The sequence below is a fragment of the Xiphophorus maculatus genome, chromosome 2, assembly GCF_002775205.1.
Source record: "Xiphophorus maculatus strain JP 163 A chromosome 2, X_maculatus-5.0-male, whole genome shotgun sequence".
NCBI lineage: Eukaryota > Metazoa > Chordata > Actinopteri > Cyprinodontiformes > Poeciliidae > Xiphophorus > Xiphophorus maculatus.
The window spans coordinates 4,967,530-4,993,370 of NC_036444.1; the positions used below are offsets into that span (position 1 = coordinate 4,967,530).

The following is a 25,841-nucleotide window of genomic DNA, read 5'->3' on the forward strand; positions in this document are numbered from 1 at the left end:
CACGTCCTTATAAGCCAGCCGCTCTGAGTGAAGGCGACGGTGATCAGCCTGAGCAGCTGCAGCAGCTTCATAACCAGGTGAGATTTTTACTGATTTATTTCATTCATTGAAATTTCCTGCATTCAGAAGAATCAGGAAATGTTTTAATTACATTTATGACTTTCTGTATAATCATTAAAAATGCTGCTAGATCAGAAATTAATTAGAAATGATCAACTTTCACTTAACCCGATCAAATATGTTTTTTTTTAATTGATTTCCTCCACTTAATGTGGACGTAGCTCACATTTGGAGTATTGAACTAATGTCTTTATTTGAAACTAAATCAGCTTTTAGACAATAAAAGTTGTGAATAAGAAGATTTTTGTTATATTTAGAGCTAAACATTGTGTAAGAAGACAAACGAAAATAAAACCTTAGCTGGGGGGATTTTGGAAAAATAACTGCAGGAACTGTAAAAATTCAAATTAAATTAAACAAATACTTTTTTGAACCCAAAAATAATTTAATTAATGGGCTTTGTGCGTCTTAAGGTGCTGAAAGATGGTAAAGCAATTGATGTAATTTGGCACCTTACAGATAAATACAGCTTTAATTTGATTGAGAAAATAAAACTTGAACACACAGTTTTATTTTGAAGGTTCTATTTATGTCCAGAGGTCCACAGAAAACGTTGTGGCGGGCCGGATGTGGCCCCTGGTCCTCGCGTTTGACACACGTAGATGCAGCGTCAACTCTTCTCTCTGGCCTTCATGTTTCTCCTAGAAAACTTTCGACGTTAAACTTTGACTGCACAAAGATTCACTTTCACAACAGTAGGAAGAACCTGCAACTTTTCAGATGATTCTGTCGATGAATCGTATTCAAATGGCACATTCTGCAATTTTTTTTCATTTAAGCCTTTTTATGCAATGTTACAATACAGTAAAATAAATAAATTTGTTTTCTTAAATCAGAAAATGTACATTTTATTGCCTAAAATGCCGTATCATAGCATTTCTTTAGGGGAGGTTTGATCCTGGATGCATCTGCAGCTCGAAACATCAACATGTGAAAAGCTACAAAGCCTTAGCAGAATGCTCAGCCCCGTCTGCTTGACAGAATACAGTGTAGCGCCGATCTATTGGTTATTTTGGGGGATTTTTTTTGATGAAGGTGATTAATTAGGTGAAGCTAACACTGCTACTAGAGGACTTCTGGGTAAAACATATTCACAAGAACATTTTATCTTAAATGCAAAATGTATGCATTTTATGTAGCGTTCTGGTTTAGTTTCTGCTCTGAGTGAGTTATTCTTTCACCAACTGGCCTTTATATGAGGGTATACGCCAGTTAACGTAATCGATTACTAAATTAGTTGCCAATTATTGAAATAATTGATTAATCAATTAATTCCTAGTTTTCAGTTTTCTTTTCTTGTGACCTCTGGTCATGATGTTGGCGCTCTAACAAGGCTCTCAGAGGCTTTGGAAGAGAAAAAGGTCCACAGAATCACAGAATACTCCAGTTAACGATTAATTGATTGCTAAATTAGTTGACAATTAAACTGATTAATCGTTTCAGCCCACATTGCTCGCAGCTTGGGTGGAGGCAGCATTATGCCTGGGCTCATGGTGCCTGCAGGAAGCGTGGGTCTGATGGCGGACCCCACCCTCAACGCCTCCACTTGGCCCCGCCCCTCTGTGAACGCCTCATCCCAGTATCCAATCGGAGCGTACGGCACTGCCGAGCTGATCCTGGTTGTCATGGCAACCGTCTCCCTGAGCGTTCTAACCGTTGTCGGCAACACGCTGGTCATCCTGTCCATCAAGGTGAACCGCCACCTGCAGACCGTCAACAACTACTTCCTGCTGAGCCTGGCGGCCGCCGACCTGTTCATCGGCCTGCTGTCCATGAACTTGTACACGATGTACCGACTGCGGGGCCGCTGGCCGCTGGGGGCCGCGCTCTGCGACACCTGGCTCGTCCTGGACTACGGGGTGAGCAACGCGTCGGTGCTGAACCTGCTGCTGATCAGTTTGGACCGCTACCTGTGCACAACATGGCCGCTCAGCTACCCGGTGCAGCGGACGGGCCGCGTGGCGGGCCTGATGATCGGCGGCGCCTGGCTGCTGTCATTCTTGCTTTGGGCGCCCGCCATCTTGTGCTGGCAGAGCGTCGGCGGCCGGCGGGTCATCCCGGACGGACACTGCTACATCCACCTCCTGGCGAGCCCGGCCGTCACGCTGGGCACCACGCTGTCGTCCTTCTACCTGCCGGCGCTCGTCATGATCGGGTTGTACAGCCGGTTGTCGGCCGCCAGCCGCCGCAGGCTGACTTCTCTTCAGGCGGAGCAGGGGACGCCTAAGACGGGGGACCCGCCGGTGAAAGGCTTCACCTGGAAACGACGCAGCTGGATGGCCAGCAACCTGGGTTCTGATCTGTCTCTGAACCAGCGGGGAAGTCCGGCGAACAGCTGTAAACGCCTGGTAGGTAATCTACCTACAGTACGGAGTATTAGGGCCGTACTAATAAAAATAAAAAAAATGAAGTCATATTTCCAGAATAAATTAATATTTAGAGAATAAAGTCTCAATGTGATAACAATACGAGAATAAAGTCATATTTTGAGAATAAATTAATAAGAAAAAAGTCATAATAATGGGAATAAAGTTGTATTCTGGAAATAAATGTATAATATTTTGAATAAAAAGTTAGTTATAATATTTTAAGAACAATGTAATAATGCTACAATAAAATAATATTTCCAGAATAAATTAATATTTTGGAGAATAATGTAGTAATATGAGAATAAAGTCATGACTTTATTCTGGTAATACTATGAGTTTATTTTTGTATTATTTCCACTTTATTCTCGTAATATGACTTGATTTTCGTTTCATTTTTCTTTGCATGGCCCTAAAACTCTGTCCAACATCTGCGTCTTCATAGCACATCAGTAATTTTTGAATTAGAAGTTGACTTTGCTCCGCTATTAAGGTAAAACTTAAGGTGCTTGTTGTGTGTTTTCATTTCTAAAAGGAAGCATAAAGTGCATTTTCCATCCCAAACCAGACTGGACCGTTTGTCTGTCCTGTTCTGGTAAACCTCCGCCATCTTTGTTTCTGTGTCAATGGCTCCGCCTCAAGATATCCAGCGGCGCCCTCTACTGGATGGCGTTGAAACTATACCACCAAAAGAAGGCCTGAGCGGACGTTATTGGTTAATCGATTGGAACTCATTTTAATCTAATAAACAATTAATCGACAGTTGTTTGCATCCCTGCTGCTGCCTGTCAGTTCTGAAGGAACTGTGTCTTCACTAAACGAACTGTCTGTCTCATCAGCAGCCGCTCTCCCGAACCTCCTCATGCGCAGCGGGAGACGAAGACGCCTTATCGATCACCGACCTCCACAGCTCGGCCTCCGCGGCGCTGACCTCCTGCCCCAGCTTCCGGTCCCAGGAGCGGAGGAGGCGCCGGGTGATGGCGCGGGAGAGGAGGATGACCAACACCATCCTCGCCATCTTGTTGGCCTTCATCATCACCTGGACACCCTACCACGTCATGGCGGTCATCGCCGCCTTTCGTCACATCCGAATCCCCGACGCTCTGTGGACTACGGGCTACTGGCTGTGCTACGTCAACAGCACCATCAACCCCTGCTGCTACTCGCTGTGCAACGTCACGTTCCGGAAAACCTTCTGCTGCCTGCTGAGCTGCCGCACCCGGAAGCTGCGTTAACGCTGAAACAGGTGAAACAGGAAGCAGGTGTTTACCGTGATGCATTAGTAGAAAGAAGATGGAGTTAACGTCCGCCATATAACTCAGAAAATGTCTAAAACATTCTTCTTTCGAAACTCAGAAATGTAAATGTTTTTCTAGAAAATTGTTCTGAAATTAATCTGAAAATTTCCGAATTGTAAATGCTATATAAATTTGCATCAAGTATTTACCACAGCATATTATTAGATAGGAAAAAATGAGTAAATTTTCTTCAAAGGACTCAATTGTCCGAAAGTCTTAAATTTTTTACGTATTCAATTAAAAGGAGCATTTTTGGCCTTTAAAACTCATTAATGTAAATGTTTTTCTATAAAATGTCTGAGATCACTGTGAAAATTTGTTTTTCAAGAACATTTTTGACTTTTCAAACTAAGAAATTTCCTTTTTTTTCAAAGAAAATTTGTGAGATTAATCTAAAATTTTCTGATTTCTTTCTAACAAATTTGCAACTTTTCAAAGTTTTGTTTTTTTTTCTAGAAAATTTCTGAGAATAATCTCGAGAATCTATTCAAAATAATTAGAAATCTGTTCAGTCAGGAATTTGTTCAGGTTCAGGAGCTCATGAAGAAAACTTTAGTAAATAATTTAAAATCCTTTTGAATCAACAATCTGAAATTGGGAATCTGTTCAAGAATCGGTTCAGGTTTGTAGCTGAAACATTCTCCGTCGTATCTGATCAGTTTTCCATCAGCCTCACAGAAATCATGTTGCTTTAATAGACAAACACACAAAAGTTTTCACCAAAACAATGTACAGCATTTATTTGTTCATTTGTACAAGTCTTATCAATAATCTGTAATTCCAAAAATAAACTTTCCCTCAGTTCAGATGTTGAAGCATCAAACTGTGGATGATCTGCCGGATCAACTTTTCCCCTAAAAACTTTTAAAACTACAGGGAGGAGCATTAAACTACCAGCTACTGAACGAAGGTTATTCTGATCAGCTAAAGCTTAAATCCAAGGAAAACGGGAGAACATCAAATCAGAGCAGGAGTCAGCGAGTCGGACGGGTCAGTTTGAGGACAGGAAGTCTGTTTTGGAGTCTCTGGTTTTAAATTTGAAGAAGGGAAGACGATTGTTCAGCTGGTGGAGGAGGAGAAATCCTGTCGTCTTCTGGTCCACTCTCCCTTCAGTTTGATTTCTTCTCCCCTGAAGACGAAAACAAAAAAGTTTAAAGTGGAGCCGAGCCTTGTTGCTAGGAAACGGTAAAAGTATTGATCATGTGACCAGTTGGAAGGAATCATCATTTAATGAAGTCTGAAGGTGGTGAGAGTTTTATAAAAACCAAAAAAACTTTTTTCACTTTTAAATATGAATTTAGTTTGTCATAGGTTTAATAAGAATTGTTTTTAAAATAACAGATATTTTTTATTTTAATTGTGAATTTTCACCCAAAAACTCAGAAATGTTTAAATTAATGTCAAATTTTCTAGAAAAACATTGGAAAGTTTTGAGCTCAAAGAATCAAACATTAGTGAGAAAAAAAACTCACATTTTTAGATTCATCTCAAATGTTTTCTACTAAACACCAGGACATTTATGGGCTTAAAAAGTCGACAATTTGCAAGAAAATATTTTGTTTAATCCCAGAAATTTTCTGGAAAATAATGGAAATTTCTGAGATTAAACTAAATATTTCTATAGTTTTTGTTTTGCAAGGTTTTGACTTTTGAAGCTCAGAAATTTCAAAGATTTTCTGTAAAATTTCGGAGGTTTTTCCTCACTAATTGCTTTTTACTTTTTTAGCACCAAAGTAAAAACATTTTTTAAGAAAATTTTTGAGAATCGAGAATTTCTGATTTTTTGGCAAAAATGTTCTCCTTTATTGCCCCAATACGGCGCTGTAGTTTAGCAGTAAAACAGTTTTTTCTCATTGTTTGAAAGGAAACAACATCCTGAAATATGTGCAGATCTATAAGTTAGTTAGTGAACTAATGATGAAGCTGAGACTGGCTGCTGGTGCTGCAGCCGTTGAGGCCTCACCTCTGGTCTTCTTGGGTTTGTGGGAGCAGGGCTTGGACACCTTGACGGTGCTCTGGCAGTCGGCGTTGAACAGAGCCCTCTTCAGCGTTCCTGACCGGCTCTTGGTGTTGGACCCGGTGTCGCAGGAACTCCACGCTCCGAACTTGTACTTACAGTCGCCTGAGAACAAGAAGATACAATTACCGACCCAAAGTGTTCTTGCAATCACAGTCTAAATTTAAAGATTTTTGTTTTCAGATTAACCATAAATGTTCAGCTGAGAGTGTGATGATGTCACACACTGATTTTATTTTTTATTAAACTGCTTTATGTTCACAGTTTCAGCTCCACATCTACAGTTTGTATATCAAATTGAAGGTTTCTGTTAAACAGATTTCTGTTAAATTGTGCAGAAACTCCACTTTATCTCATTACTAATATTATATTTCAGCTCCAACATTTTCTTTTCAAACTAGAAAATCCAAGTTTGGAAATCTTCTGCATAAAACTATCAAAATTTAAAAAATGGTTTTTTTTATTAAGACAAACAAAACAACTTTTTTTAAATAAGATTTTTTTTATTTTATTTCCATAATGAAATAAACAAAACCCCAACAAGAAATTTCAACTTTCAGTCATAATTATGTGATTAAAAGTCATGATGTTCTAATAATCTAATAATTATAACTTTGTATATTATAATTTTCACTTTATATCTCATAAATTGGACTTTTAAAGTTGAAATCCTGACTTTGCATCTCAAAAGTATGACTTAATTTTATAATTATGATTTTGAATGAATATAGTATTCATTAATTAATACAAAATATTTTCAGTTTTTTTTCTTTATTTTGTGGTTTTTCACTAACACGTATCCTGTACTTTGATGTAAAATAAATTTCTATTTAAAAAAAATTCTGACTTTTATTCTTGTAATTATTCTGATTCAAACGTTGACCACCAGGAGGCGCCACCATTCACTTTACTGATCTTAGCTTCATTTCCTAACAAAGTACAGTTATTAACTTTAAAGCTGTTTTCTGTCCCCTGGGGGCCCCTCTCCTCCATAAGCCCCTCCCCCTTGCTTTAGTGACCCCATGACCCCTGAGTGTGTGAGTCTCACTGATGTCCTTCTTCCAGTTGCAGGGGATCCTGCAGTTGATCTTGTCGGTACGATCTTTGCACGTCGCCTCCCTCTGTCCGTCTCCACAGTCTCCGTGATCCGGTACACATTTCCCGTACCGGGTCTCTGCCACGGTGCATTCAGAGGCCGGTCGGGATTTATCAGGTTTCCCACCTGCAGAGCGGAGAAACGTCAAACCAACGTGACACCATCATCATCATCATCATCATCATCTGTTTTAAACGTTTCTACTTCCTCCAGTCAGATTTCTTGGTTTTAAACTCGTTTGTTGAGCCGTTTCTATGTATTTTCATGCTCTGATGTCTTCATCCCTTAGACAGGGGTGTCCAAAGTGTGGCGCGGGGGCCATTTGTGCCCGTTGAATGCATTTTTTTTTGTGGTCCCCAAGCATAATAGTTTTCATTTTAGTTAAGTTTTATTTAATTGTGACTTTTTGTCAAATTCAGTTTTAATTTTAATTTTTAATTAGTTTTTAGTGTGTTTGCTAGTTTTTATTAGATGAATATTGCTTTGTTTTTATTAGTTGCAGTAGTAGTTCTAGTTTCTTCATACTTTGGTTAATTTTTAGGTTCAGAATTCATGAATTAATTAATTAATACTCAATAGAAGAAAACGTTTTCTAAAAATGAACAACCAGCCGACTGGAGTTTTATCCCAACTTTTGCTGTCGGCATTTTGCGGGAAGATTATGGAGCCAAAATTATAGATCAGTTCGAAAGGCTAATAAATAGATTCATAAACACGGAAACGAAAGATATTATATCTATAATTTCAGTATGTAACTGGGAACTAACTTTTATAGTTCCAGTTAGTTTTTCCACATTAATTACCGTTTTTATTTATTTCAGCTAGAAATTTTTTTTCTCAATTTCAAGTTTTATTGTTTTGTTAGTTTCAATAAAAACCAACTTCAGTTCAAGAATGATGCAGCTGGTTGATGGAAACGACTTACAACACAAAGTATTTATGTTTTTATAAACGGTCTTTTACAATATGCCATGTTTATCCACGATGTTTCACGGAAAAGTCGACTTTGCTTCACTAAAATAAGCTTTTGTTTAAGTTATTAAATGTGTCTAAATATAGCACTTTTCATAGATAGTGACCCAAATCCTGTTCTTATACTGAGAATAAACATGTTCAATCGAGCCCAAATGAATAAACGTGCAAAATGATTTATAAGTTCTGATCTATGTTGAACAACAATAATTCACACATTTAATAATCATTTTAAATCTTTGACTCCTGAATGAAATGGGGCCGATCACAAAGCCTTGAGGGACTCCATCAATCAGAATCTGTTGACACCCGGTCCAAACGTGCATCCTGAGTCAAGGGTTAAAGTGTGTTTCAGTTGGAAGAGGATTGGGGTCACTGAAAAAAGAAATTCTGAATTTTCTCATAATTCTTCCTCTGTATTCTAACCAGATTTGCGCCCTGGGGAAACTATTTTGGTCTCCTTTCAATGAAATGGGACCTTCAGGGATCTGTCAGCCATAAAAAACTGGTTTAAGTCCAACGTGCTCCTCCAGAAAGTTTATTATCCTAATTCACAACTCGCATCGTGTTCACTGAAGCCGCTTCCTCCCAGGTGCCAATCTCCTTTAAAGTCAGAATTTTGATTAAAAAAAGAGACAAGATTCTGATAAAGTCAGGATTCTGTTAAAAACATCAGAATTCTGATAAATTCTGATGAAAAAGATTCAAAATTCAGATTAAAAAAAGTCAGAATCTGATTTTAAAAAGTCTGAATTCCAATAAAACAAAAGGTCAGGATTCTGGCAAGAAAAAAAGTCTGAATTCTGATTAAAAAAAGTCAAAATCCCTACAAAATGTTTTTCATTTACAGTGAAGCGAGAACTGAACTGAGCAGAGTAGCGCAGGACGGCATTTAGAGCTGATTGTGGCGGCGTTTTGTCTCACCTTTGTGATGTTTGGCTCGTTTGTTGGCCTCGACGGTGAGCGTGAGAGCCAGGAGCAGCAGCAGCGTCACTGAGAACAAACTTCGCATCCTGCAGAGACCAGAACAGGGAGGGAGACACAGTCAGGCTCATCAGCCAGCAAAACACGCGGAGATGACGGGGTCGGGGGTCGTCTCCCTGCAGATTACTGAGCTGCAGCTGCTGGATGCGTCAACACAAACACCGACACGTGCACAGATGTACAGTCAGGGGGAGATGCCCCACTGCAGGGATTACTGAGCGGGCTTAATGGGCTCAAAGGGGGTCAGGGGGCCCAAGTCACTCAGATTCACAAAACACCGAGAGAGAGTTCACAAAGAGACACAAAGCACGTTTACAAACTCAGAAAAATGGTTTATAAAGAGACAAGGCTGGAAAAGAGCGACCCGATACGCCGCAGAAAACTTCCACAAGAGACGGAAACAAAGAGGCAATTAACTCCTGAAAAACGATTCTGAAGAGATTAAATGAACACAAACAGGGCTGGATTTCACTGCATAAACAGGAACACATCAAATAAAGCTCATAACAGGGGAAACAAAACTAAATTCATCCCAGTTAACCTCAACAAGGTAACTCAAAACAGACACAAAGAGACGGATGATTACTAAACACCGACTCAGAAAGCCTAAAATATTCTGCAAATATGGCATAAAACTGGAAACAAGTTAGAAAAAAAGAAAGAAAAACAGACGGATGATTACTAAACACCGACTCAGAACGCCTCAAAAGAAACAAAACTGCAATAAACACATGCAAATCTGACATAAAATGGAAAATTAAATGATGTGAAACTGGAAAAAAACCTCAGACACAAAACACCTTCAGAATCTCGTTATGTTTTATAAAGCAAAACAATAAAATCCTATAAACTGACCCAGAAAGGCAGAAACATCGCAGACAGAATCAAAGAGCATGAAAAACGCAGAAAACATGTCTGCAAAATTCACTAAAACACAGAAACACAACAAAAAAACAGCCTAAACAGGGAAACTCAGTAACAGCATTCATTACAAAGTGTTTTTATATAAAATACTAAATAAAACCAACAGAAAATACAACACACAGGAGACACTCAAGGGAAAAATTAGTAACAATCCAAACTTTTTGTCAAACAAGAAAAATAGACTTCTACAGTCTCGATCAGAGAAAAGCAAGAAAACCTAAAATCAGCCATGGAGGCAAACTATTAAACCTGTTAAGCCTTCTGATTGATCAGAATCAGGATTTTAGTACTGAATTCGGAGTATTAATCGAAGCAAAAGTTCATGAAATAACTGGATTGATGAGATTATGGAGGTGAGGCAAACTGAGCCTCACCTGGGATTGCGCAACCTCTCGTTAACTGCACTACCTGCCATTGTGAGAGCATGTTCCTCCTGTCTGTACGCCGCCAGTAAAATGGTTAAAAAACACTTAATATATGAACTGATTTAACCATAATTTAGCTTATAATTTAGCTTATATGATATAATGTACAGTGTTTTTTGTCACCAACTGCGTGTGTAACGTGTTTCGTGGGCTGAGGAGCGACCAGAAACGGCAGAGATCAGATTAGAGGTGAGGCAGGCAGTTCCCTGGCCTCATGGCAGGGGGCGCTCATGATCCCACACATTGTGACTCCACAACGGCAGAGTAAGAGACAGTAGCAGCGAGCTAGCCATGGAACTAGCCACGGAGTTAGCCACAGAGCTAGCCATGGAGCTAGCCACGGAGTTAGCCATGGAGCTAGCCATGGAGCTAGCCACGGATCTAACCACACAGTCAAGTGCAGCGATATATTTATAGTTTTCTCCTCTGACCACATCAATCACTTATTAATAATCACAAAATAAACATTAAACTTAAAACCGTACCACTACAACAGACTGAATGTTCTGCTGTTGGTGTGGGAAATATCTGAGTATTTTTTAATTTTTTTTGCGTCGTTGTCAGTTGCTATGGCAACGAGTTTGCGCTGCGCTGATACAGAGAGCGGGAAAGAAGTGGTTTTGAGTTCTTTAATGGTTTCCCCTTTGCTGTGGAGCACAGCACAAAATTAATAATATCTACACGTCCAAGTTTGATTGAGTTAACAGAATTATTCTGCAGCGGCGGCGCGGCTATGCATGATATGTAGAAGAATTGTCTTTTTGTAAATGAGCTGCTAAATGAGCTAACGGTAGAGAAACAACTGACTGCTACAGAAAAACGGGTTATCTGCCGTCAATGGTAGCCATGCTAACTAGCATTAACATTCATGGCAGGTTCTGCATACAGAGGATGATTGACAGCACTAGGTCCCGCCTCCTGGCTCTAATTGGTTGTTTGTAGTTTGCACTGGGAGAAGACAGAGGAGTTTGATTTTTTCATAGATTATCTGTCTCACACCAAACCATCACGACACAGTTTCAACAAATATGTAAAAAACTATTTTTTTTTATAAACGTTACATACTGCAGCTTTAAGTCAATTATTCTAACATATTTTAGTCTAAAAATGATTGAAAAACAGAAAACTTTCAAGATTAAAAGTACGGTGCGTTAAAAATACTCCAAAAAATACTTTTTTTTCTTTTTCAAAAAAGTTACTTAAGTAAATGTTAGTTGGTACCCAACTCTGGTACCTTTTACTTTTACTTGAGTAATTTTATTATGAAGTATTTCTTGTCTTACTTGAGCTAAATTTCTGTATTTTCTGCCCACTGAATGAAAAACAAACATATTTTAACCAAAAATCCACCAGACACAGACACACAACCTGCAGTTTCTGTTAAAGTTTCTTAAGTTTTTTTTTTAAAGAAACTGATTTGGAAGAAATGTTCATTTGCTTGATTTTGTTATTTTTTTGTTACTTATATGAATTATTGTCATTTTGGTCCTTAAAATACCAAATTTCCATTTAATTTGATAGTTTGGTCTGCCTGATAATGTCATTTTTAAATATTAAATGATTGATAATTTGATCAGTTACTCAGTACTTGAGTGGACTTTTTGCGTAATGAGTAATACGGCTATATTTTACTTTTACTTGACTAAAGTATGTTGAAGTAGTGCTGCTCTTCCTCTGTATAAAGTTTTTGGGTACCAAAGCCTCCTGGTGACGGTTTCTAACAAAATAATCTGATTTTTCAGCTTTGAAGCCTCCTGTTGTCACTTTAATCTGCTGAAGGCTCCGTCCGGCCGGACCAGATGGTCCAAACTGGGACCGGGTCAAATCTCCTCCTCCTCCTCCAATCTGAGGCAGTTTAAACCCAATAATCTGAGCGCGGGGGTAGCTGCAGGATTATGGAAGTGGGCTAATGTATGCAGAGCGTGTTGCGCCGCCAGCACACGTCCTGATCCGTGTTTCTGCGGGACGATGGATGCTTCAGATGTGAGCTGGCTCTTTGTGCTGGGAGATGACAGACTCCTCTTTCATGCGAGCTCTGCTTCTCTTTCACATGTCAGCTGGCCTCCTCGCTCCTCCTGCAGCCTTTCATCGAGAAAGAACCGGCTCTCAGCAGGCCTCCAGTCTGCTCCCTACCAACGAAGAAGAGGAAGAGGAGGAGGAGGCCAGGGCAGCTGAAAGAGCTCTTTAGATTCCCACTCAAAAGAATACTGATTCATTGGAGCAAAACAAAGCCTCCTCTAGCCTGGTTTCACTTCTCTAAAGCTCAACACAGATTCCACGCCACCTCCGAGGACCCCAAGCTCCCCCACTGGTCCTGGGGCCTTCGCCTTCGTCCCTGAATGGGAGCCGATTAGCATGAGAAAACAATCAGATCTTCACATGAAGAAAAGGAAACGGGATGCTCCCTTTGGTTGGAGGGCAGGAACAACATTTAAAGAACTTCCTTCAGGAATCCCGAGGTTCATGTTGGAGAGAAAAAGGGTTCCCCCGAAAAAAAGAAAAAAAAAAAAACGCCACAAGAGTCCCACGTCCCTGAAGATCCTGATCCAGGATGCTCTCAAAACACAACATCTGATTTCTGAAGTTAGCTTCATCATTCCTGATCTCCTTCTTCTTCTCCAGCTAGAAACTTGAGTTTCCGAGAGGAAACCATATTAGTATTAGTCAGTTTACGATTAACTGTCGATTAATGGTTCATTACTTTCAAATTTGTTTCAAAAGATTAACCAATAATGTCCGTTTAGACCCTCTTTTAGTGTTGCAGTTTGGCCGCCATCCAGCAGAGGGCGCCGCTGGTCATTCTGAAGCACAGACTTTAACACAGAACGGGCAAGAGAAACGGTCTAAACAAAGCCCAGTGAGCGATGAAAAATTGACTTTAAGTGGTTCTGTTTTGAAATATAAACACCTCAACTCGTTAAGTTTCACGTTAATGTTGCTTATTAAGCTGTGCTGCGTCCAAAAAATTACTGATGTGGTACGAATATGAGGAAGCGGAGAAAAAACAAATATGATGCTAATTAGCAAGGTGTGTAGTGAGTTAATGCACTTATAGAGAGAAGAGCAACCAAACATCTGCATGAATATCTCTCTAATCGTGACGTATTAAGAGTTTAGCATATTTTATTCTTTCCTCTTTTATTTTTCCAGGTAACCGATTTGGTTCCTGTTTTGTTATATTTTTGAGGCATGTCTAATTTTAAAAATGTGAGTAAAGAGCAATTTCCAGTTTTTTTCAGTTAGCATTTAATACAGTGGGCACAAAATAATGTTAACATTTAATTATGGTTTTAAAATTTAACATATTATGAAAAATGTAGCTTTATGTGATGGAAAGACAGTCGGTAATCAGAATTTTAAGAAAATGGCCGCTTATCAACTAATCATTAAAATGAATCGATTAATTAATTAACTCAACTTACATCCTTATTGAGAAATCTTTATCTGATTAAAAGAAAAACACACAATCTGAGTCCAGAAGGTCAATTAAAAACATTTTATCTCCCGATTGTTCAGACGGTTCTGCAGGTCGATGAAGATCCGACTTTAAGCTCTGCAACGGATCTTAACTTTGGCTTCAAATTAAAAAGAACCAGTTAATGTTTTTCAAAATACAAATAATAAAAAAGGCAAGTTTTTAACCAATTTTTTGGATTTTTTTCCTGCAGTATTTGTTCCAAATTTCCACACAAAAAGGACATTAAAAGTAATATGCTTTTACACTGGAATCTCTGTGTGTGTGTATTTTAATATTCATACTTTTTTATATTGATCTTTCTTTTACATCCTAGAAATAAAAACAAAACTTTAAAAAATACTTTTCAAAAATAGAAATGTTACATTTGCGGTTCTAAACGAGTTTTATTTTCTGTCCTGAGAGGAAAATGGCTCTTTAGGAAGGAAAGGTTTTACATTCCTGATCTAAACCAACATTTTCCAAGAGTTTTTCCTCAGGAGCAGCTGCTCAGTGAGTCAACATGCACGGTGAATATTTCAATCTTCTAATTACTGGAGAGACAAAAAACCTCACCGGGAGGAGCTTTCAAACTGAACACAGTAACCCATCCCCACTTTGCATTCATTTTTAATCATCACTTTTTCCTTCATGTCCATTTTATCGCCATTCTTTCACTTCTTTTCTTTTCTGACTGTTTTTTCCCTTTTAATCACAATAAGCATCATCAAGCTTGAGCCAAATCAGTAATCAGATCCATATCTGAACACATGATGAACAAAAGAATCAACGATTAAAGCGGAAAAACTCATAAATTCCTCTAAAACGAAGCTTTTCTTCCCTGTAACCAGAGATGTTTCATTTAAAATGTCATCCCGCTGATGAACTGAGTGATAAATGCGGGTTTGAATCCGGAATGAAACCTGAATCCAGAGCCGGTGGAAAAGCTGCAGACTTACGTGTTAAACTCAGAGGAGACGCCTGTCGCGCTGTGGAGTCGTAGCTTTATGTCTCCGGTTCAGCCGCGGCTCCTCAACACCCCTCAGACACGCGCGCGCGCACGCACACACTTCGTGCACGTGCACGCCGCTGAGTACCGGCCTCGCGGTGACGTCGCAGGCCGTAATCCTGCTTCAGATCACTGCAGCGCACTTTAATTGACGGGAACGCCCGCTTGATAAGCTGAGTGAAGCTGACACCCCGAACTGAACCGGAACTAAGTTCACTAATGATCCGGAACCGGCTCTGGGATCCGGTTGCTCACCATAGAGACACCGGCAGCAGTCTGTGATCACCTGAAGAAGTACTAGTTCCATTGATTATTTCACTTATAAGATGGGAAAAATTTAATTTAATGGAATTGTTGACTTTAAACAAACCAGTATATCTTGTTGAGAAGTTACATCCAAGTTAGTTTTGTCTTATTTTAAGTGCATTAAGATATTACCACTAGAATATAGACCAAAAACACTTGGTAAGATTTTGTGTTTTTGCAGTGTGAAGCACAAAGGTGGAAGTGTCATGAAATGTCACTGAAGTTGTATGAGATAATCTATCTGGAATCTGGAAAACACTTTTTTCTTCCTTCATTTATATATTTGTTAAATTAGTGAAAACATGGTCAGTTTTTACAGCAGGAACAGGTTTCCTGAGGCTGAGAGCGATCCAAGCGAGTCATTTGTTTAGTTTTGTTGTTTCTCAGATGCTTCCTGTTGTGTCTGAAGGATCTTGTCTGGTTTTCCAGAGCGTCTGCCTCAACCCGCCCGGATCCCGATGGCTCAGTCATGCGTTCGGCTCTTTGTTCCCGTCTGCAGCTGGGAGCAAAGTGCAGCAGGAGGCAGCCGGGTCATTCAACCCTGGAGGAAAACCTGTCATTACTCATGTCTCCCCCCCCAAATGAATTCCTGAAACATTCCCTTTAAAATCCCAAACAGGTTTGGACCCATCGTCCACTCTGCAGAGCCCGGGATGTTTCACCCACTGTAATCCCAGTTTCATCCGACCTGACTTCACAGCAAAACCTAAAATCTTACCAATTTGTTGTTTTGTTTTTGGTCCAGTTTCCACTGCAAATATCTTTGTATGCTGTTACATGAAAGTTAGTTTTGCCTTATTTGCACAGAAGAGGATTAATTATTAAAACAATTACTGATTTTAATGTCAAAGTTCATTTGAGATTAAAATTCTTTTTATTTTTTTCAGAATTTAGAGCTTTTCCTCAAAATTTTGATTTTAATCTCAGAAATTTAACTATCATCTCACAATTCTATTTTTTCCCTGAAAATTTGGATTTACTTCTAAATTCGTATTTTTTTCCTCAGAATTTTGATTTTAATTAGAATTTTGATCTCAAAATGTTTATAATTTCTTTCTCAAAATTTTGCCATTAGTCTCACAATTTGACTAATCTCAGAATTGTGTACTTTTACATGTTTGTTTTTTAATCTCAGACATTTATCATTTAGGCTGAAATAGGGGAACATTCATCAGTTTTGCTTCATGAAAACCAAATAATTTTGTTGCCGACATGCTTTATTGCAGGTCATTCAGAAATGATGAAACCAAACAATCCTCACATGAATATCTTACAGTGATAAGAGTCTCCTGACTGACGTAGAAGCTCGTTATAATCATTCGTGCTGCTTTGGCAGAATCTGGATTCGGCTTCTTTTTAACAAACTAAGGGCTTTGCGAGTATTTACAGTCCACAGACATCAAAACAAAAGCTCTCCGCTGTAACAGACAAGTAAAACATTAAAAACTGATTACAGGCAACGTGAGTTTATCTCTACAATCTGATCATAAATATTTAAATTCATCGCTGTCTACATTAAATATCCAAACATTTATTTGTTTGCAGTGAACATCCAAAAGGTCACTAGAAGCTTAACAGAAGACACGTTTTGCTTTATTGGATATGAAAGCTGCAGAAACATGAATGCTGTCGCTGTTGGTCGCCAGCAGCTGCGTCGCTCTCTCTGTGCGTCCTTGTGGCTCGAAAATAAAAACTAGTTTGAGTTTGTTTTAGTGTCCACGAGCCTTTTGTGTCGCTCAGTTCGGCCACGGCACTGAGCTTTCTTCAGGCAACCAGATTCATCAAGACGCCTCGTCTCTCATCAGTTAAAGCACAAAAAAAAGAAGAAGAAGAAGGAGAAGAATCCATCTGGCTCCGACAGCAGAGAGGATCTGTTCAGTTTACATTCCGACATACGGAGCTCTGTGGAGAACGAGAACGAAAAAATAAAAAGAACAGAGTCGGCAGGAGAAAAGCGTCCGGGTCACACCGCCGTCTCCTGGTCCTCTCTCTGGATCATCTGGTAATGTTGGCAGTTCTCCAGGTAGTTGGCCAGTTCCTGGTCGTCGGCCTTGGCGGCCCGATGTTTGGGAGTGTCGCCCTGAAAGACGAGAGCAACGGGTGGCTTTAGTTTATTTAAGGATTCCTATTAGTTTCTACTGTAATAGTCTTCTTCTACAGCACAAACATTACAATAAAAATTACACTATTACAGGTGATTATTAGGAACATCCTAATACAAAAATGAAAAAAATTTAATTATGAAAATAAATTGGTAGTAGAATAAGTCAAATTATGAGAATAAAGGTGAAATAATATGAGAATAAAGTCAAAATACAAGAATAAAGTCTTGTAACATCTTGAGAATGGAGTCATAGTATTAAGAGAATAGTCTTCCTACAAGAATAAACTCATAATAATATGAGAATACAGTCAGAGTATTATAAGAATGAAGTTATAAAATGAGAATAAAGTTGAAATAATATGAGAATAAAGTTATAATATTACGAGTTATACTGTTACAAGAATAAAGTTAAAAGTTGGGATAATAATAATAATATGAGAATAAAGTCGGAATATTATGACTATATTCTTATAATGCTATGACTTTACATAATATATTCAGAACTTTATTCTTGTAGTGTGACTACTCTCATTTTTTTTATTTTTGTAGTTGCCCTAATACAAACTTTACAAAAAAAAATAAAAATATGTCACAAGATTTCTTAAAAACAAAAAAATCAAAAATACAAACCAGTCACCTCAACAATTTAAAAGTATTAAAAACAAACAATAACCAGATTTTAAGGGTCTTTTTAAACATTATATGATCACCAAGATGATTTTTTGGGAGCTTAATTTCTGGGCGCAGATAATGTCAAAGTAACAATAAAGGCTCTTCTAATGTTAAAACCATGAAACGGAGAACAGATCTGTCTCCAAACAGCAGAGCTGGGATTTCCTGGGCTAGTAGTTATTAGTTAAGCCAACTATTATGACAGGAACGGGTAATTTACTAGGTATTGGCTAGGCTAATGGGTTAGCTAACAGCTCGACTTACTGCTATGGTAATAGCCGGGCTAACTACAATGGATGAGCTGACTGTTAGACAAAATGGCAGGCTAACAAGTAGTATTTAGAAATGACTTGGCTAATGGCTGTAAAAAAAACAACCCTAAGCTAACTGCTACGTTAATGGTTGTGCTAACTGCCAAAAGGAAATGGTGAAGCTTTACAAGCATCTGCAACCAGGTGCTAATAGATAGCTGGATAAAATGATACCCAATAGCTAGCCTAGGCTAATGTCTGCGACTAAAGCTAGGCTAACTGCTATTGCTAGCTGAACAGTTAACAACGTACGTTAGTAAAAGATTGGGTGATTAACTGTTGAGCCAAAATCTAAGGTAATGGTCATATTAACTAAAAGGCTAGCTGTTGGGATACTGGCTGAGCTTCAAGCTACGCTAACAGGCAGATTAGCAGCAGAAATGTGTTTTTCCTAACACTGGTGAACGATTAAAGATAAATTAAGAGAGAAACTTTAAAGCTAAACCTAACATCCAGGAGCTGGGAACCGTTCTGAACTTGAAAGTTAAAGATAAAGTGACAAAATCTGATCTGTTCATCTGAAAACGTAGCTTGAGGCCAAACGGACGGACGGACGGACGGATGGATGGATGGATGGATGGTGTGAGAAATTAGGGAGGAGAAGCCTCTCAGCCGTCTAAACTCCTGCGGTGAATTCCCGCTCAGCACCAACTATGGACTCTAAATAACACATAAACTCTTTATTTGTGTAGTGGAGGAGAGAAAGCTCAGATTATGGGCTGTTTCCTGTTACCACTGGCTTCACCATGGCGACGGTGAGCCAAGGCTTTTGTGTGTTGAGGATGAAGCCCGGGGAATCCCGCGGAGCTTCGTTTCTCACTGACACACAACATTAATCACTTTATAAAAGTGGGTCAAATACTACTGGAGATCCATTTAAAGTGCGGAGGGACGGATCGGGCTGGTGGCCGCCGTCCTGCCAGCAAAAAAAAAAGAAAAGAAAATGGCTTCATACAGCAGGAAGCGGTTGCTGACCAGAAACTAAATCTTTACCGATAATTTGCTGACTCTGAGTTTGAAAAGAACCAAAACATTTCCAGAAAAGCTCACTTAACAATGATCAGACGCAGATAGAAAATCAGGGCCAATTCACATGCAGCCAGATATCTGGGAATAGGAATATATTTTTATTTGTTTTGACCTTTCATCCACACAAAAACTCTGTTTTATATCACTAAAATTATTATTTATAAAAACTCTGACATGGAGATCTGAGAAAACAAAGATTTAAGGTTCAGCACATTACAGTTTGCAACAAATAATGCATCAATGCATCCACATTTTGCTTTGATATGATTTTTCTGATTAACTTTATGTTCTAATATGCTGTTTAAAAATAGTCCAACCTAGTTATCTGTCCAAACAAATGAAACTCCTGGCGCCATGTTTAATTACAAACAGGAAGTCATGATTGATTTGACGCAATCTGATTGGCTAGCAGGTTTTAGCTTAGCGCTGCCCCCTATGGGTTTGGCATGTTAAAAGCAACTTTTGGGGTCAGATTTGTGGGGATTGTTGTAAATTTTCTGTGTACTTTTTATTTTTTAAGTGATGTAGTAGAAATATTTGATTTTATAAAGACCCATCTACCTGTGTGTAAAAGGCTTTAGACTCACAAACACTTAACGATTTTCAGAAAAACAATCAGAAAAAGACAAAAACGAAGGAGATAATCTGGGCAAAGACAAGTAAAAAATAACTACATTAAATTAGCACAAAATAACCAGAAAATGGATCATCCAGAACTTTGAAAAGAGGAAAAATATTTAAAACTTATTAACCAAAATTAATGCCATGTTTTTTGTTTGCTATTTTCCCCCGTCTTTTCCACTTCTACTAAAAATATCTTTGTGATTCTAGATTAAATGAAACAATGAATTTTAGAGAAAATGACAATAAAAATGAGAAAATAACTGCCAAGATTAAGCGAAAAATAAAGTATCTTTTTCCATTTTTTGTTGCGAAACCACTTGGTTATGTTCCGTTTATTTTTTCTTTGTCATAAATGTACCAATTTTAATGTGCACTTCTTTTTGGTTTGTTTATTTTTATAGAATTATTTTTGTTGTTCCTTCTCTTATCTAATTGGTTATTTGTTATTTTGTCGACCAATACCTCCGCGTGTTGGTCTGTAATGTTTGTTTGGTAAGTAGCAATTGGTGAATAAATAGTAATAAAAAAAAACCAAAATGAAAACAGGGTGACAGAAAACAACAGAGAAAAATCTACCAAAGAGACAATCTATAGGGAAGATAAACAAATTTCAAGAACTGCAAAACTCTTCAGAAATATATCAGAACAGACAAAAGATTTGAATGACAAATTCAAAAAGATGCTAAGAAACAACAAATTGATGAAAATGTACATAAGTCTAAAAAAATCCCTCAATTTGTCTGCAAACTGAGAAACTGAAAACTTTTTCCAAAGCAGAATAATTGAATTAACGTTCTGAAGAAAGAGTAGTGTGGTAAATCTGACTTTGTGCTCCAGGTGAGTTTACCTGCAGGTCCGTCTTCATGAGCGACGCCCCCGCCTCCACCAGGAAGTGACAGATGCTCCTCTGGCAGAGAGCGGCGGCTTTATGGAGCGCCGTCTCTCCTCTGGAACAAAACCGGAAAAAACGGATTCACTTCCTGGAACGTTTGGACTTTGTTAGGACGGAACAAATACGAAACTTCAGGACAAAGTGGACTCACGTCTCCGTCTCTGCGAGGTCCAGGTGGGAGGCGGGAACTGATGGGAGAAGAAAACAAACTCAAGAGACTGAAGCTACAAACTCTTTAAATATAACGATGAATGTTTGATGAAGTGATGAAAAGGAGGAGAAGCGATCAGTTGAAACTGATGATGACAAAACGAGGTAAACAATTAGGTTTTTATTGTTTTATTCAGGCTGAGGTGAAAAACCTGCAGATGTTTTACTGCTTCATTTTTATCTGATCACAACTACAAAGGCCTCATAAAGTTTTTTTGTTTTTTTTTACCCCTCCAGGGGGTCTTTTGTGGGCTCTAGTGTCCCTTATATGACAGTGGGCTGACAGGAAACGGGGAAGGAGAGGGGGGAAGACATGCGGCAAATATCGTCGGGTCCGGGAGTCGAACCCGTGATGGCCGCGTCGAGGACTCAAGGCCTCCAAATATGGGTCGCGCTAACCGCTACGCCACCACGGCACGCCCAGGCCTCATAAAGTTGGAGGGAAGATGAAAAAAAGGGGAAATTTTAAATTCCAAGTACCGCCCTGGGCAACTGCCCATACAGCAGATTTAAAGCCCAAACTGCCACTCGAGATTTTCTGACAGCTGAAAATAGGAGCGCTGTGAAGCAAAAACAGCGGACATGTTCTGCTTTTGTTGCCATGGTGATCTCCCAGGTCTAATCCCAACCATGACCGCTAGTTTTCTGATTCAACAGCGGCTTTTGGGGCGTCTCACCGTTTTCGATGAGGTACTTGACGATGTCTTTGCTGCCGGTCTGGACGGCGTGATGCAGCAGCGTGAAGCCGTCTGCGTCCTGCAGCGCCAACTCCGCCCCCTGCTGGTGGAGCTCCGTCAGCTACAGGAGGGAACAGACGCATTGAGAGAGAAATCTGCATCATTTTCAACATCTTGTATATAAAAAAGCTGCTGAAGTTCTGCAGTTAAAACAAACTTCAGGTTAGAGTTTGGTGGAAGGAAAAATATTAACCTGGTTCACAGAGAAAAATATTCATTTGAGGTCCAACTAATCTAAAAAAAAAAAACCCTGGGAATTTCACTGAACTGAAACTCAGGGGTTTTAACTAAACTAACTTTAATGTAATAAGGTTAAAATGTGCTAAAATATAACAGAGAAGATGCCTCTAATGTTGTTCAGATCCTGGTATTTTATGATCTATTTAAAAATCTATACCTTACTTTGCAGAGGAATATAATTATATTAATAGTTAAAAATTATGTTGTTTGGTTGGTTTGCACTAAGATATGTTTTAACCTAAAAGAAATGTATTGTGTCAAATGGACTGGATCAACCTGACCTATAATCAGGAAGGAATTCAGATTTGGAGAGAAGTGGAATAGAAATCTCTAAAGAGAGGAAAAGTTGTTAGTTTAAGTTGTTGTGCAAGAAAGTTCTGGCGCCAGACATTTCCTTGCTCGCCAGCAAGGAACCGGGCCGAAGCTCGAGACGTGGGAAAGAACCTCTGTTTGGACAGATAAGGAACAAACAATTTGACTAATAGAACCTCTGAAATGGAGCAGATGTTGAGGTCAAGACGCCTCTAATTATTCCAGGAGGTCAACTCCTAATTCTCAGAACTTCCAATACACATCCAGTGTAAGACGGAGCCAGAAGAGGACAAAAAATGGAGGAGAGCAACGCCATTGGTCGAGGCTTCCCAATACACACCAGTGGAGCTGGGACTCTATACAAAAACTGATATCAGAAGTAGAAGGCAAGAGATTTTGGATTTCTGTGACGATGTGAATGTGATGTTTTGGTTCCACAGAAAAATCTCTTCCCGTTCGACTATGAGCAGAAGGAGTTACGAGTCTACGAGTAATTCTTTATTTATATATTCTATGAGTTTAGGCACCTTTAGAATCCTCTATAACGTTTAACGGAATTATCCCAAACTTTGTAGAAGTTTGATATTGTTAGTAAAAGTTAGAAAAATTAAGCACTTAAGGGCTTTGTGTAATGTTTAGACAATAGTGAGCATTAAAATCGCAAACAGGTGAAACCTAAAACTCTGATCTAATGTCTGAATCCAAGAAAACCAATGAAATGCTAGAGAAACTACTAAAAATGATCTTTTAAAAAATTTTTTACACTAAAAAACAAACAAAAATATATTTATTCGAATATGTATGAAAAAAACAAAAACAAAAACTATGAGATTGTAAATAAATTTGATCCTTTCTAACTTTTTAAAAATTAAATATTTGCACAAAACAATATTTTTAAAGTTTTGGATCCAAGAAAACCAGTAAAATTGCCTTTTCTCTCAACTCCAAAGCTAAAGAAACTAAAAAAATAAATAAGAGATTTGATACTTTCTACTTTGTTTTAAAGTTTTCCCACTGTGGTCTGGGATTTGACAGAGACAGTGAGCGACTTCACAGCTTTTTACACTAAATCTTAGCACAGAACAAAGAAATATATATAGTTACAGAGAAAACCTATCAAATTGTTTAAAATTTTATAACTTTTAATCTTTCTAAATAGAAAAACCAAGATTCAAGTTTGAAAACTGAAACTTTTTTATTTTGACAATAAGTACAAGATTTTACTGAACTGTTTCTACTAATCTGTGTTGAGCAAGAAACTTTGAAATAAAATATTAACATTTTTGTTTCTCCTTCTGGGTGTTTTCAGGTCCTTGATACATCAGAAATAACTGAAGGATCAGCAGGTAAAAAGAAAAAGTTTCAGTACTTTCTGGTTTCTCCCAGTTTCTGAGGTCTGCAGACTCACCCTGCTCAGGTTCTCATTCTTGACGCAGCTGATCAGCTCCGCATCTAAAATCAGAAACAGATGAAGGCTTGAAAACCAAAGGAACAGCGTCATCTAGTGGTCACATCTAGAACATACAGTATTTTTAAAAATTTGCGTTTGCTTTGGTTTTGCATCATTAATAAAGGTTTAAAAAAAGGAGGGCGGCCCCTGGACTGATTTTGTGAATCAAATAAATTAGGACAAAACTACGACTTTTAAACTAAAATCTACTTACAAAAATGTTACATGGGGTTTTCCCGGTTTTCTTCTATTGTCATGGTAACATCTACTCGTTGACTTAAACTCTAAAGTACAAATTGTTGCACCCAAATCTGTTTTTAATTGCTTTATTAAACCTTGACTAAACATCACATGAAGACTAACCTAGATGTTGTTGTTTTTTTGCTGAGAAAATACTAGAATATATATATACAGTATATATACATATATATATATTTCCAGTTTTCATCAAGCCCAAAATAAGTAGGTTGGATGCATTTCATTTAATAAGGAAAACATTTAATTTTTGGATTTGCAATCCCTTTTCTACAACAACAAAAAATCTTATGTTTAATTGTTTAATTTAAAAAAGTACAAGCTTAGTTTATTGTTGAGTATGTTAAAACCCATCACTTTGGTGACTTTATTTTGAAAAAATTATATTTATTTGACCCACAGTGCTTTTGAGCTGAAGATTTTGGACAACGTGACAAAACGTTTGGACATCGGCAGTCTAAAGTAATTTAAGCATTAATTTACGACCATGCCTGCTGCAGGATGTGTCACTATGGTAACTGCAGGCATGTCTGTATTAATGCAAACCATTAATCGATTTACAATTAACTGATGACGGTTTATTAGATTAAATGAGTTCAAATCGATTAACTAATCCACTCAGATCTTCTTTTAGTGTTGTAGTTTGGCCGCCATCCTGCAGAGGGCGCCGCTGGTCATCTGGAAGCAGAACCAGAAACAAAGATGGCGGAGCCAAACCATAGCGATAAAGACAAACGTAGTCCCGTGAGGGATGGAAAACGCACTTTATGCGGTTCTGTTTTAAAATATAAACACTCTTTAAGTAACATTTCACCTCATTAATGGTATTTCAGCCGAGCTGCACGACGAAGCTGCATATTATTAAAATTTAGCCCTTTATGTTATGGAAAGACAATCAGCCCTCTTTATACAAGAGACAATTCTGGATTGTAAATTAATTCTGTGTCGATCGATAACATCAATCAACCTTAGATTAACTCACTAATCTCCAACAGGTCAGATTTACCTTTTTCAGGGTCCTGTGAGGTAGCAGTGGAGGTTCTGTGAGGAGATAAACGACAGAATCAGAACCAACCGGGATGAGAGTGAGAAGATATTCAAGCTTTGACCTTTGACCTCAATTAAAACACCAACCAGAACTCCACCCAAACACCACAGTAAAACTCTTTACTACTCAGGAAATCTGTGCACAACACAGGCTGTTCCCACACCACCACATGTTAAAGCCAAAACACACAGAGAGGAGATTATCTACTGCTTTGGTCTGAACCTTCCCGGCATGCATTTCTTTCATTATTTTAAATAATCTGCAGTGTTTTTATAAAACGAAGACGCCATTTTCCCCCCTTGCAAATATCTACTACAGCCTGTTCTACTTCTGTCCATTAGGCGGCAGGACTCAATGTTTTGAACCTGTTCGAATTTAATTTTATTTCCAGTTTCAAAAGTTCTGGATTTTAGATCCAGTTTTGTTTTTCCTGCAACTTTTTGTTAAAGAATGAAGATTGAACAGCAGTTAGAGCTCGTCCAATCATAAACACTTTTCATTTCTAATTTAAAATAAGAAAATAAAAAGGATTGATTTCTAATTTAAAAAAAATCTAAATAGTAATATTAAAATAAAAATGTAAGAAATAATTTGATTTCAGAAATACGTTTTAAAAAGCAGATTTATAAATGACTTGAATAAGATTAGAAATAAAAAATAAAATGTATAAGAAAAGTAAACATCTGATCTTCAAAAAGCATTTTTTCCCAAAATCTATAAATGAATTAAATTAATAAGAAATAAATTATAACAAAAAAAATTAAAGTATTTTAAAAAGCATTTTCCCCTCAAAATTTATAAATCAATTGAATATAAATATAAATAAAATAAAAAATGCATTCGGTTTCTAAAATAAATAAATACATTTTGTTTCAATTAATTAATTAAAAGACAGAATATTTTTTTAAAATATATAAATAAGTGTAAAATGAAATAAACATTTTAAAAAGTATTTGATTTCTCAGGAGCACAATTTAAGACTCTGC

At 38.0% G+C, this 25,841-nt stretch overlaps 3 protein-coding genes across 6 annotated transcripts in view; 1 reads left to right on the forward strand and 2 right to left on the reverse strand.

Annotated features, from left to right (window-relative positions):
• Nucleotides 1-1,570: 1,570 nt before the first annotated feature.
• chrm4 (cholinergic receptor muscarinic 4) lies at nt 1,571-3,750 on the forward strand. 2 transcript variants are annotated; one of them, XM_014471689.2, is made up of 2 exons: nt 1,571-2,468; nt 3,326-3,750. In XM_014471689.2, the coding sequence occupies exons 1-2, from the start codon at nt 1,599-1,601 to the stop codon at nt 3,719-3,721; spliced, it is 1,266 nt and encodes a 421-aa protein (XP_014327175.1). In that variant the 5' UTR covers nt 1,571-1,598; the 3' UTR covers nt 3,722-3,750. The 2 variants fall into 2 exon arrangements, with proteins under 2 accessions (XP_014327175.1, XP_023205400.1); XM_023349632.1 differs by having other exon boundaries at nt 3,329-3,750.
• A 747-nt stretch (nt 3,751-4,497) lies between these two features.
• Nucleotides 4,498-14,722, reverse strand: mdk (midkine). Its single transcript, XM_005795813.2, has 5 exons — nt 14,616-14,722; nt 8,794-8,882; nt 6,850-7,023; nt 5,748-5,906; nt 4,498-4,913 (listed from the first exon to the last, which is right to left on the reverse strand). Exons 2-5 carry the CDS (start codon nt 8,879-8,881, stop codon nt 4,894-4,896), a joined length of 441 nt encoding a protein of 146 aa, XP_005795870.1. The 5' UTR covers nt 8,882; nt 14,616-14,722; the 3' UTR covers nt 4,498-4,893.
• A 1,448-nt stretch (nt 14,723-16,170) lies between these two features.
• The window catches only part of dgkz (diacylglycerol kinase zeta), a 59,189-nt gene continuing 49,518 nt past the window's right edge, over nt 16,171-25,841 (reverse strand). For all 3 annotated transcript variants that reach the window (XM_023348174.1, XM_005795814.3, XM_014471765.2), the window contains 6 exons: nt 24,814-24,848; nt 23,511-23,554; nt 21,491-21,611; nt 20,755-20,791; nt 20,559-20,658; nt 16,171-17,051 (listed from right to left, as the gene is read on the reverse strand). In XM_023348174.1, coding sequence (XP_023203942.1) covers nt 16,935-17,051; nt 20,559-20,658; nt 20,755-20,791; nt 21,491-21,611; nt 23,511-23,554; nt 24,814-24,848 — 454 coding nt within the window. In that variant the 3' untranslated portion in view covers nt 16,171-16,934. The remainder of the gene's footprint in view (nt 17,052-20,558; nt 20,659-20,754; nt 20,792-21,490; nt 21,612-23,510; nt 23,555-24,813; nt 24,849-25,841) is intronic.